Source organism: Hemicordylus capensis, chromosome 8, assembly GCF_027244095.1.
Source record: "Hemicordylus capensis ecotype Gifberg chromosome 8, rHemCap1.1.pri, whole genome shotgun sequence".
Classification (NCBI taxonomy): domain Eukaryota; kingdom Metazoa; phylum Chordata; class Lepidosauria; order Squamata; family Cordylidae; genus Hemicordylus; species Hemicordylus capensis.
The window spans coordinates 9,737,547-9,749,406 of record NC_069664.1 but is presented as its reverse complement, the minus strand read 5'-3'; the positions used below and the strand labels follow the sequence as shown (position 1 = coordinate 9,749,406).

Genomic DNA, 11,860 nt, shown 5'->3' with positions numbered 1-11,860 from the left:
GGAGCTCAACCGGCCAGGACTGCATTTGCAGCGTTGTGGGAATGGCTCTCCCAGCCTTTTAAAGGCAGGGAGAGCCACTCCTGACCATGCTGTGAATGTGGTGCTGGAGGATCTAACTCACACGGCCGCATTTGGGAGCGAAATCCAGCCAGTGCCACGATTAGGTCCCAAACACAGGGGGAGCGTCAGGGGCAAGAGGCACGGCCCCAGAGGGGTAGTGGCCCATGTTCTTTGAACCCGTTCACTCAATGGTGGCTCTGCCCCTGGCAACTTCCTATGCTCCTATTAAGGACATTCTTACTTATGCCGGGAGTGTTGTTTCCAAATTTGGGGAAGTTCTCCACATCCTTATTATCATGCACAAATCTAGAGTATTTCTGTAATTTTTAGAGATATGGCAGAAAAAACGTGGCTTGACATATAGAAAGGATAGGAACAGCACAGAGATTTTTCTTGGCGGTCTTAAGCAGATCTATGCTTTCAAGACAGTGCACTGCCCGAATTTGGGGAACCTTACAATATGCTGGTTTTGGCACATACATTTGGGATAATCCTTGCATTTTTCAGAAATCTAGTGGTGGTGGTGGTGGGGAAATCATAGCTGAAAATATAGAATGGAAGAGAATAGCAAGGAGATTTTTCATGGGAGTTTTCACACACATCCACACTTATGAAAAGAGATCACTTTCAATATTTTGGAACTTTGCCAGAATAAGTTCTTGTTAATTGTTACCATCCCCACCCCCAGTCTGTTCTAATTTCTGCATTCATTGCAAATAAATACCCTAAAATGTTATCCTGGGGAGATGTTGGAACAGAAGTAAGCCAGCCTTTATGCCTATGGCCTCCAGAACATTAATACAGATGCTGCCATCTTGTGTTGAAGGAAGTGCAAAGCAAGGGAAATTGGTCCTTCCTTACAGGACAGCAGACAACCCAGAGTTGTGAAAGGGTTGGTTTGAATAGATGCCAGGGCTTGTCAGCTCGGCTCCAACTAAGCAAGATGGCTAGCAGCCATTGGTAGACCTTTCCTCCTTCATGCTCAACTTTGGCCCTCCAGCTGTTTTTGGACTACAACTCCCATAATCCCCAGCCACAATGGCCAATAGCCAGGGATTATGGGAGTTGTAACATCTGCAGGAGGGCCAAAGTTGAGCAGGCCTGGTCTAGAACCTTTGGCTTGAAGGTTCTGCTCTCTGAAGGTTCATGTCCTCTGCTGGCTGACATGATGGTTTCAACCAGCAGAGGGCGTATGCAGACCTAACCAAAGGCAACCAATTAATACTGCTATTTTACCGGTGATGAGGAACACAGAGGCTGAGAGATCAGCTCGAGGGCAGCCACAGAAGAGAATCCGGGATTTCACTTGCCAAGTTTCCTTGTCGCCCATGAGCCAGTTGGGGTGGCCACTACCACCTGGAATGCTCAGTTTGATTTTTGACAATGGAGATGGGAAAGAGATGATTGTGTGTCTTATCATGTTTCATTGTCCTAACCATTGGGCCTGTAGGGGCCCCATTTACAGTGGAGTTTTACAAGCTCTGAAAGTTTCAAACACACACACACACACACACACACACACACACACACACACACACACACATTTGATTGGAAATGAAAATGGGCAGGAACGTCCTCTCACTCAAAATGACTCCATGGAGAGCATACAACCATTTCTGCATTGCTGCTCTGACCCTGAGCCTCTCCTCTGTGCAAAAATGACAGCAATTGTTGCCTCATGATTTGTGGGTAAGGATAAAGAAGGGGTGATAACTCAGGGAAAGGTGCAAGTGTAACAATACTCTCATGTTTTCCCATTTCTAGGGGGATATTGCTACCAATTACTGTGAGCATTCGTGCCCGAGACAGTACTGATCAATGTTCCCTCTAACAGGGATTCCCAGTTGTTGTTGACTACAAATCCCAGAATCCCCAGCGGCAATGGCTTTTGCTTGGGAATTATAGGAGTTGTAGTCAACATCTGGGAATCCCTTGTTAGAGGGAACAATGGTCGCCACCCTGGAGTTGCCAGATGTTGTTGGACTTCAGCTCCCATCATCCCCAGGTGCAATGGGTGGGGATGATAGGAGTTGTAGTACAACCATCTGGGGATCCCTGCCCTTTCTTCTCAACCAGTGTTCCCTCTAACAGAGATTCACCGATGTTGACTGCAACTCCCAGAATCCTCAGCTGCAATGGATTTTGCTTGGGGATTCTGGGAGCTGTAGTCAACAACATCTGGGAATCCCTGTTAGAGAGATCACTGGTACCGATGGAGAAGATTTGTGGGCTAATGAACTTGGGAGGGAGAAGTGCTTACCAAGGACTGCAAATTGCCCCGAGATCCCCCTTCTGCCCCCACCCTGCTGTGAAGCATAGATAAGCCGAAACGGAATTGACTTCACCGCTATCACAGATATAAATTCTCTGTTTATATAAGCTTTGTTCCCTATTGGGTGCTGTGTGGAGGTGTTTTGTTTTTGTTTTTTTACAAGTAATTTGCATACCATACCATACCATATCATACCATACCATAATACAAATACTGCTCCAAGTCCAAGAGTTTAAAAAAACCAACCCAAAATGTACATGGTCCTGACTGGGGCACCCCACTGCTTTCCCAAAAAAAGAGCTTCCGAGAGGGAGGCAGTCGGCGGCGTTGGAGCACAGCGCGGCTGCAGTCCACAGACATCTGCGTTGCTGTCCCAAACCTGGCAAGTCTCTTCTGGTCAGTTCCAAGAAGCTACAGTTTGGTGTTCCGGTGGAAAGTCGGCACGTGGGGGGAGGCGTAGGCCGGCTGGCTATGCCACGTCGACACCGGGTAGAGCCTGTGGCGCAGCGCGCTATCGTAGGAGGTGGGGTAGTGGACGAGGTTCGTGCCCAGAGGCTGGCAGAGGTCCGAGGGCTGAAGAGAAGCAGTTAATAAGGGGGTCGGGAAGGCGGGGATGATAAACGGGCTGACGGACAGGGAGGGGATCAGGGAGGGCGACGACTGGCCCTTCAAGTGGTCCCCACGGCTGCTAAAGTTCACTGGCAGCCTCAGCATGGTCCCTTTATACATGTCCTGAACTTGAGGCCCAGGGGCTGCTGGGAAGCCGGAGTTCGGCCCGCCCGCCTTGGGCTTCGCCACCCCCTGCTGGCTGCTGGGGGAAGTGCCACGCTCACTGGGCTCCACCTCCTGGACCAGAGGGGGGACGGCCTTCAGTTTCTTCCCGTGCACGAAGACGTCCACTTCCAAGGTCCGTTTCCGCGGAGCCAAGCCGCCCGTCTGGCTTGGAGCAACGGCCAGGCTGCCGTTCTTCGGGGCCTGGGGGCTGACCTTGGCCAGGTTGGCCCCGGGAGGCACCCAAGAGGCCTTGACGCTCAGGAAAGGGGAGGGGCCCCTCTTGGTGCTGGGGCCGCTCCTCTGGAAGGCAGAGGGCTGCTGGCCGTCCCCCCTCCAGGAGGGGAGAGGCTCTCTCGGTTTCCTGCGGAGGTCTTCGGGCTGCTCCTCCGGGTCCTCCTGCCGTTTCTGAGAGACGGTGCCTGCAGGCATGTCCTTTCCAGAGGGCTGATAGGCAGAGGGAGCTTCCGGGAAAGGCTTGAAGCCCGAATAATACTCCACTGGTCCTCGCAGAGGGTGGCAGCTGATGGGTTTCATGATGTCACTTCTGTAGGTATGGAAGTAACCCGTAAGGACGGGCGGACCAGGCAGCCGATGAACCCCGGAGCTTCCGTCTTCCGGTTTCTGAGCCACGTGACTCTCCTTGAGGACCGGAGAGATCTTCAACACTGTCTCATTTGCTTTTGAGACATGGGAAGGGCCGGCAGGGCTGCTGGATCGGTCCCCCTCCAGTACGGAGTTCTGGACCTCCGCATGGTGGTGACCAACCAGCGCCTTTTGACATCCGGCCTCCGGGTCTGAGGCACCCGGGATCTCTCGGCTTCTGGCCTTCTTGTATTCCGGGCAGTGGCTCAGATGCTTCTCATGGCAGTAGAGGGACTCAGCTTTGCTCACCTGGGCCAGCAGCTTCTTCTTGGCCAAGGGGGACATGATGCCGTGGTTGCCTTTGAAGTAGAAGCTGGAGAAGAGCCGCTTGTAGGCTTCGGAGTAGCCGTGGGCCCTGCAGTTGCCGTGGCAGCCCTCGGGCGGCTGGCTTGCAGGCGCCTCCTGGCCGCTGGGAAAGGGCAGGAGCCCCTCAGCCTGCTCGGAGGGTTGGCCCTGTTCAGCACTGTCCATCGCCTGCGGGACAGAGAGGGCCTCGGCAGTCGGCTTCTCCGGCGGAACCTGAAAGCAAGCGAGAAAGATGGGTTTTGTCATTGTGGGTCGTAATGATCCGGGTGTTCTTAGTTTTCTAGCTGCCTCTGGAGAACGTGGTCCTGAAAAGGTGGGACAAAAATGCATTGCATAAAATAAGTACTTAAAGCAAGGAAGTGGCCTTATAATGAGTCAGGCCCGTGTTCCATCTAGCGCAGGGTTGTCTACACTGACTGGCAGCGGATCTCCAAGGTGTCAGGTGGGAGTCTCTCCCAGGCCTGCCTGGAGATGCTGCCAAGAACTCAAGCTGGGACCTTCCTGCATGCCAAGCAGATACCCTCCCCCGAGCAGTGTTCCCTCTCACAGGGATCCCCAGATGTTGCTGGCTACAATTCCCAGCATCCCCAGCTGCAATGGCCTTTGGCTGGGGATTATGGGAGTCAACAACATCTGGGAATCCCTGTGAGAGGGAACGCTGCCCCTGAGCTACGGCTGCATCTCCAAGTAAATTAATCATATGGATGGGAATCTAGAAATAGGCATTTCTGAATACAGGAGAACAATGTGGGGTTGAGGCGGGGGCTTCAGCACCCTACAGGAAAAGCAGAACCTCCCTTCTCACTCCGTGGGAGTCCACGCTAGGGACGTGCAAACAAGTTCAATGCTGAATAGGTTCGACTTAGTGCTGAACCGAACTGGTCCGATTCGGGTCCGGTTCGGACTCGAACTGAACCAGGTCAGCCAGTTTTATGCATCCCTCTAGTCCGAGAACAGTTCCTACCACCTCCATTCCACAATGCACAAAATTAATCCCAATTCTACGCCGAGAAAAGCTGGATGGTGAAACCGGCACTATATCATGCAAATAAAACATTCTTGGGTCATTCTCTTAAGAAGCAAGGCAAGGCACTGAAACACCACCTCCTGGCCAAGGGAAGGCTTCCTTGCCCTCGATCCTACCAGCTGCCTTTAGCCACACAACTTTGTATCTCTACGTTTTGCCCTCTGTGGCTAGTAACAGCTTTGGAAGATGGGGCAATAATTTGGATCAGGGCTATGGTTAAGCCCCCGCCCCAAATTCTACGCTTTCCCACATCACCCCCTGAAACTGTTTTTGCAAAAAGAACTTCCCATCGTAGATCTCCAATCCCGTCGCAGATCTCCCGGTGAAGATCTCCAGTGACGGAGAAACACGGAGCAGGAACTGAAAAGCGGCATCTGTGTTCCTCCGGACAAACCACCAGAGGGCAGTCCAAGCCTCAAAAAGTGTTAAACGTGGACATATATTTGTTATATTGCCACAGATGGATTGCAGAGGAAACTTTCAAGGTTTAGAGTAGAGGTTCCCAAGCGTGGTTCCCCAGATGTTGCCGGACTACAACTCCCGTCATCCCCTGCCACAGGAGATGATGGGAGTTGCAATCCGGCAACATCTGGGGGACCATGCTTGGGAACCCGTGGGATAGAGCCTACTTTGTTAGATCCCATCGAGTGTAAGTGTGGGCAGGGATTGCAAACCGTATAACGCAAGAGGCTGAACCTCACAGACAGCTCCAGAAAATTAACTGGGGTGGGTGGGTAGGGTGGCCATATTCTGGCTCTCCAAACCCAGGTGCCTAATTTTCATATCATGTAAATTGGCTTGGAAATAATTTTTGAGCAGAATACAGCCTGCACATTTTGCTCCATGACTCTGCTTCTACAAGGGCTGGAGCTTAGCTTTTTAAATTAATTTATTTAATGAAATCTGGGTGAGATGCTCAGAATCCGGGTGAGATGCTCAGAATTTCAGGGGGCATGGCAACTCTGGGGGGTTACAGAAGGGTCAAACTGAAGGTGGGCAAGCTGTGTCCCACATATGATTCCTGAAACAGAAATCGTGGGCAGTAGGCAGCAAGCTATTTTTCAAGGGGGTGCCCCCCCACTGCCGGCAGAGCCACCCTTGTGAACTCTGAAGCAGACTTGCCATCTCAAGAAGCAGCACCACGCTGGCAACTGAACTCCCCAGAATCTAAGCCAGAGCCATCTTACCTGGTCCCTGCTTTTCTCCTTCTTGACTCTCTTTTTCTCCACACCGCTGCTGCTCCCCGCCTTTTCTCCCTTCGGCTCTTTGGACACCTTATACTGCTTCCGGGGCTTGATGGGGGGAAGAGGCTTGTCGTCCTCACCCTTCAGGTGCCGCACGTACGGGAGGACCAGCCTGAAACACCAATGCCAACATCATGACATTTTTTGGGGGGAAATAACTGCTTTTGTACGGGTATCACAGCGTATAGTAGAATGCAGTGTTCAAACAAAAGCAAAATCAACCTGCAAACTGCCCTGAGCCATTTTTGGAAGAGCGGTATATACATCAAATAAATAACATAAAAATAAATAGGTGCTAGGAATTCTTTAGTAGAGTCCCACATCAAATTAAAAAGCAATCTCCAGAATTGACCTGTCCCAGCATCGCAATTCAAACTCAGAGTCAGCAGTGATTTATCTTGATAGATTACCTGACATGCATACCATTCAGATGTTCTGGCCTTTTACAGACCCTTCTGTTCCTATCTATGGGAATGAAAATGTGGGGGGGCCTTTTCTCCTCAAACCCATGAGTATGAACTCATAGCAGCTGTCAAAGTTGCTTCTGTGGGGGAGAATTTGAATCAAACCCTTATTTAGCAGAGAAACCCAGCTGGATGAGAACAGAGCTCATGGAGAAGATCTGTAGACAATTGCTGAAGGGTTAAGTCAAGTAAAGATTCATTTGAAGATGTTACAAACTCAGGCAGAAACCCTGCACCCTGTATGTTCTTATAATTTCTTATGTTATTATTATTGATCTATGGAATTCTTTGACATGGGATGTGGTGATGGCCACTAGTTTGGATGGCTTTAAAAGGGGCTTGGACAAATTCATGGGGGCCAGGTCTAGCAATGGCTACTAGTCTGGTGACTGTGGGCCACCTCCAGCCTCAGAGGAAAGATGTTTCTCAATACCAGTTGCAGGGGAGCAGCAGCAGGAGAGACGGCATCCCCTCAGCTCTTGCCTGTGGGCTTCTTAGAGGCATCTGGTGGGCCACTGTGGGAAACAAGGTGCTGGACTACAGAAGCTTTGGGCCTAATTCAGCAGGGCCGTTCTTATGTTCTAGCCCTGTGTAAGATCAGAATATTGCCAAATACTGGAACAAGTCTAGAGTACCACTTATCAAAGCTTGGTTCGAGAAAGCAAGGGAACTAGTGGTTATGGACCTCTATCTGCCATGACATTGAAGACGTGGCCCAGAATAGCCTCAGAGCAAAACCACATCCTGCTCTCCAACTAGAGGTTAGACTCCTAAGAATCTCAGCGGTCATGTTAATGCAAGCCTCTAAGCCTGTGGTTCCCAACCTTGGTTCCCCAGATGCTGTTGCACTAGTAAAGTAAAGTGTGCTGTCGAGTCGGTGTCGGAGAGGAGAGCTGGTCTTGTGGTAGCAAGCATGACTTGTCCCCGTAGCTAAGCAGGGTCTGCTGTGGTTGCATCTGAATGGGAGACTGGATGTGTGAGCACTGCAAGATATTCCCCTCAGGGGATGGATCCGCTCTGGGAAGAGCAGAAGGTTTCAAGTTCCCTCCCTGGCAGCATCTCCAAGATAGGGCTGAAAGAAATTCCTGCCTGCAACCTTGGAGAAGACGCTGCCGGTCTGTGAAGACAATAATGAGCTAGATAGGCCAATGGTCTGACTCAGTATATGGCAGCTTCCTATGTTCCTATGACTCCTGGCGACCACAGAGCCCTGTGGTTGTCTTTGGTAGAATACAGGAAGGGCTGACCACTGCCTCCTCGTATGAGATGATGCCTTTCAGCATCTTCCTGTATCACTGCTGCCAGATATAGTACCAGCAGAGATTTGAACCGGCAACCTTCTGCTTGTTAGTCAAGCATTTCCCCACTGCACCACTTAAGGTTGTATGCTGTTGCACTAAAACTGTATGTGTGTGTATCTGATTTTCCTTTTATCTTGTTTTCATTGTTTTAATTTATGCAAACCACCTCGAGTCTATGGAAGTCAGACGGTCAATAAATTTGCTAAATAAAAACAAACAAACTTCCATCATCCCCAACCACAGTGGCCTTCAGGGATGATGGGAGTTGTAGTCCAACAGCATGTGGGGAACCAAGGTTGGGAACCGCTGGTCTAAGCCTGGAAACTGCATTTGGAAACCGTCATGCTGTATCTCTGGTCAGTGCCCAGCCAGTGAAAACTCATTTCATTTGCTGCTTTATCATTCATCCCTTCAAGTGTTTAAGAGCCAGCGTGGTGTAATGGTTAGAGTGCTGGACTAGGGCCGGGGAGATCCGAGTTCAAATCCCCATCCAGCCATGAGACTTGCTGGGTGACTCTGGGCCAGTCACCTCTCTCTCAGCCTAGCCTACCTCACAGGGTTGTTGTGAGGAGGAACTTATGTAGTACACCGCTCTGGGCTCCTTGCAGGAAGAGCGGGATATAAAATGTTTTTAAAAATAAATAAATAAAAAACAAAGCATGAGTCCTTTGACTCACAACCCCAGAACTTTAAAATCTGCCTTCCAAAAGGCATGGTGGAGACCTCCATGGAAAACGAACTAAGTTTGTGATGCTGAGCCACCCAGGGTTTTTGGCCTCTGCTCATGTCCGATTTTGGCATCCCGCCCACCATGATTTTGGCGCCCTACTCCAAGAAGTGCAGAGCCCTGGCTGTGCAGGCTGCTCATTTGCCAGGCTGAAGGGCCAGCCCATGCGAATGACTAGCCCATGCTAGTTTGAGGATCCAGTGGCAGAGAGTTCCCCATTCTGTTATGGGGGCAAAACTCTTAACACTTCAGAGACGAAAAGGTGTTGCTGTTCATTGGGAAATCCAGCCTGAGACCCTTTCTGTTTGGAAATGAATGCTGATGCAGGCAATTCTTCTTTAAGAGCGGGAGTTCAGCTTTGTGAGACTAGCTATTTCTTGGGGGCTGAGGTACAATGAGCAAAGATGACTGTATTTGAGGGTGCAGAATGGGCAGGCCCTTTGGGGAGCAGGATGGCATCTTGCATCCTCACACCACTGTGCCAGGACTTTAGGGGTATGATACAAGAGGGAGAGAGACGGAGAGAATCATTGGCAGTGCTGAATTCTGGCCCTGTATATACACCCCCACCCCGGCCAAGAATTGGTGCCCTAGACCAGGGATTCTCAACGGTGGGTCCCCAGATGTTATTGGACTTCAACTCCCATAATCCCCAACCAAAGGCCACTATAGCTGGGGATTATGGGAGTTGAAGTCCAATAATATCCGGGGACCCAACATTGAGAATCCCTGCCCTAGACGACCACCTAGGTCTGTGGGTGGGTGAATACTATCAACTGCAGCCCTGCCTGTCAGATTAGAAACCATCAGTTCAAGCCGCAGCAACTTCTGGATCCGTTTCTTGTCCACTTGCAAAACAATAATATTAACCCCAAGAGCCTGCCGCCTCATAGGAACATAGGCAGCTGCCATATACTGAGTCGGACCCTTGGTCCATCTAGCTCAGTATCGTTTTCACAGACTGGCAGCGGCTTCTCTAAGGTTGCAGGCAAGAGTCTCTCTCAGCCCTAGCTTGGAGATGCTGCCAGGGAGGGAACCTGGATGCTCTTCCCAGAGCAGCTCCATCCCTTAAGGGGAATCTCTTCCAGTGCTCACACTTCTAGTCTCCCATTCAACTGCAACCAGGGCAGACCTTGCTTAGCTAAGGGGGCAAGTCATGCTTGCTGCCACCAGACCAGCTCTCCTCGTGGGCCGTTCCCTTCCTTGCTGGGGCTGACGGAGAGCAAGGCATCGCGTGTGTTACCTCTCGTAGTGCCTCCGGGTGCAAGTGGCTGCACTGGTGCTTCCCGGGCTGCCGCCCAACAGGTCGTACACGTTCTTCCAAAGACGTCTTCCCGTGACCTGGAACAAGGAGAGGCAGGTGAGCCCCTGAGATGCTGACTTGGGAAGAGAGGAAGCTGCCTTCTACCGAGTCAGACGAGTGGTCTCCATCTAGCTCATTACTGTCTACACTAGGGCTGCTCAGCTGTCTTCTTGCAGATGTTGGCCTACTACTCCCATAATCCCTGGCTACTGGCCACTGTGGCTGGGGATTCTGGGAGCTGTAGTCCAAAGATGGCTGGGGGCCCCCAAAGTCGAGCTGGCCTGGTCTACACTGCCTGGCAGAGGCTTTACAAAGTTTTAGGCAGGAGTCCCTCCCAGATGATGCTGTCCGAGAGTGAACCCGGGACGTTCTGCATGCCAAGCAGATGCTCTGCCACTGAGTGGGTGGTGGGGAGCATTTCAGCTCAGCTTTCATTCCAGCAGATGTTTTCCACCCAAGAGCTCTTTGTAGGCCCACGTAACTTGTGGAATTCTCTGCCACAAGATGTGGTGACGGCCAACAACCTGGATGGCTTGAAGAGGGGTTTGGATAACTTCATGGAGGAGAGGTCAATCAATGGCTACTAGTTGGAGGGCTATAGGCCCCCTCCAGCCTCAAAGGCAGGATGCCTCTGAGTACCAGTTGCAGGGGAGTAACAGCAGGAGAGGGGGGGCACGCCCTCAACTCCTGCCTTTGGCTTCCAACGGCATCTGGTGGGCCGCTGGAGTAGATGGGCCTCCTTGGGCCTGATCCAGCAGGGCTGTTCTTATGTAACCCTGCTCTCCATGAGACGTGCTTCTCAGGTTACTTTTCTGTACACACATCTCCAATACACAAAAAGGCTGGGAAACACTTATCTTTGGGACCTGCATACTGAGCAAACCCCAGCTTATTGGCCAAATATGCATTCAGGAGTTCCTCTCGTTTTAACAGATGCAAGTTACAAAGACATTAAATCCTTACGAGTTCTACTTTACTACTTCTAGAAAGACTTTTCATCTGGAAACCTGCTTTGAAATCATTCTCCTATTTTGCTTTCCCAATAGTTAAATGGTAAGCTCCTTGAGGCAGGGACCAGATTTTGTTGTTGCTTTTTTGTTGGTCTGTAAAGCACTGATGGAATATTATCATCAGCAAGCTGAGTCTCTCCTCACAGGTTTGTTGCAAAGATAGAATGCAGAGGTGGCAAAAAAACCACGTGCACTATATTCTGCCAAAGAAAACCACAAGGCTCTGTAGGTGCCAGGAGTCGAAATCGACTTGACAGCACACTCTACCTTTTTACCACTAAGAGCTCTCTGGAGAAAGCAGCATTGATTTTTTTCAAAAAGTAAAAAATAAATACTTTTTTAAAAGCATCCTTGAGTCATTATTATCTCCATTTTACTGATGGGAAACTGAGGTTAGGAAACATTCTAAGAGTGGCCCCCTTCCTAGGAATAAACCAAGATTTTTTATTTTCATTTTCTTACCAGTTCGTAGGCTCCAAGCTCTTCTACGACTTTGTAGATCTTAAACAAGTTAACTAGGGGGAAAAGAACAAGCAAGATAACAGTCAGAGCTACAATAAATAAGACAGGCCACTGAATGGAGATTCAAGCATTCTGCCTTCCATGATAGTGCAGAAAATCCACAGAACACAGAGCTACGTGCAGGTCTTCCTGCACCTGGCCATCATGACATGGACAGGGGCCAATAGACACCCTTAACACCAATGTCATCTCCATCCCTATATAATAG

General features: G+C 50.3%; 1 protein-coding gene across 2 annotated transcripts in view; it reads right to left on the bottom strand.

Moving 5' to 3' along the window:
- Window positions 1-2,410: 2,410 nt before the first annotated feature.
- ARID5A (AT-rich interaction domain 5A) overlaps window positions 2,411-11,860 on the bottom strand; it is a 40,219-nt gene continuing 30,769 nt past the window's right edge. For both annotated transcript variants that reach the window (XM_053268927.1, XM_053268928.1), the window contains exons 4-7: window positions 11,593-11,645; window positions 10,061-10,158; window positions 6,269-6,437; window positions 2,411-4,267 (exon numbers count right to left, since the gene is read on the bottom strand). In XM_053268927.1, the coding sequence (XP_053124902.1) occupies window positions 2,744-4,267; window positions 6,269-6,437; window positions 10,061-10,158; window positions 11,593-11,645 (1,844 nt within the window). In that variant the 3' untranslated portion in view covers window positions 2,411-2,743. The remainder of the gene's footprint in view (window positions 4,268-6,268; window positions 6,438-10,060; window positions 10,159-11,592; window positions 11,646-11,860) is intronic.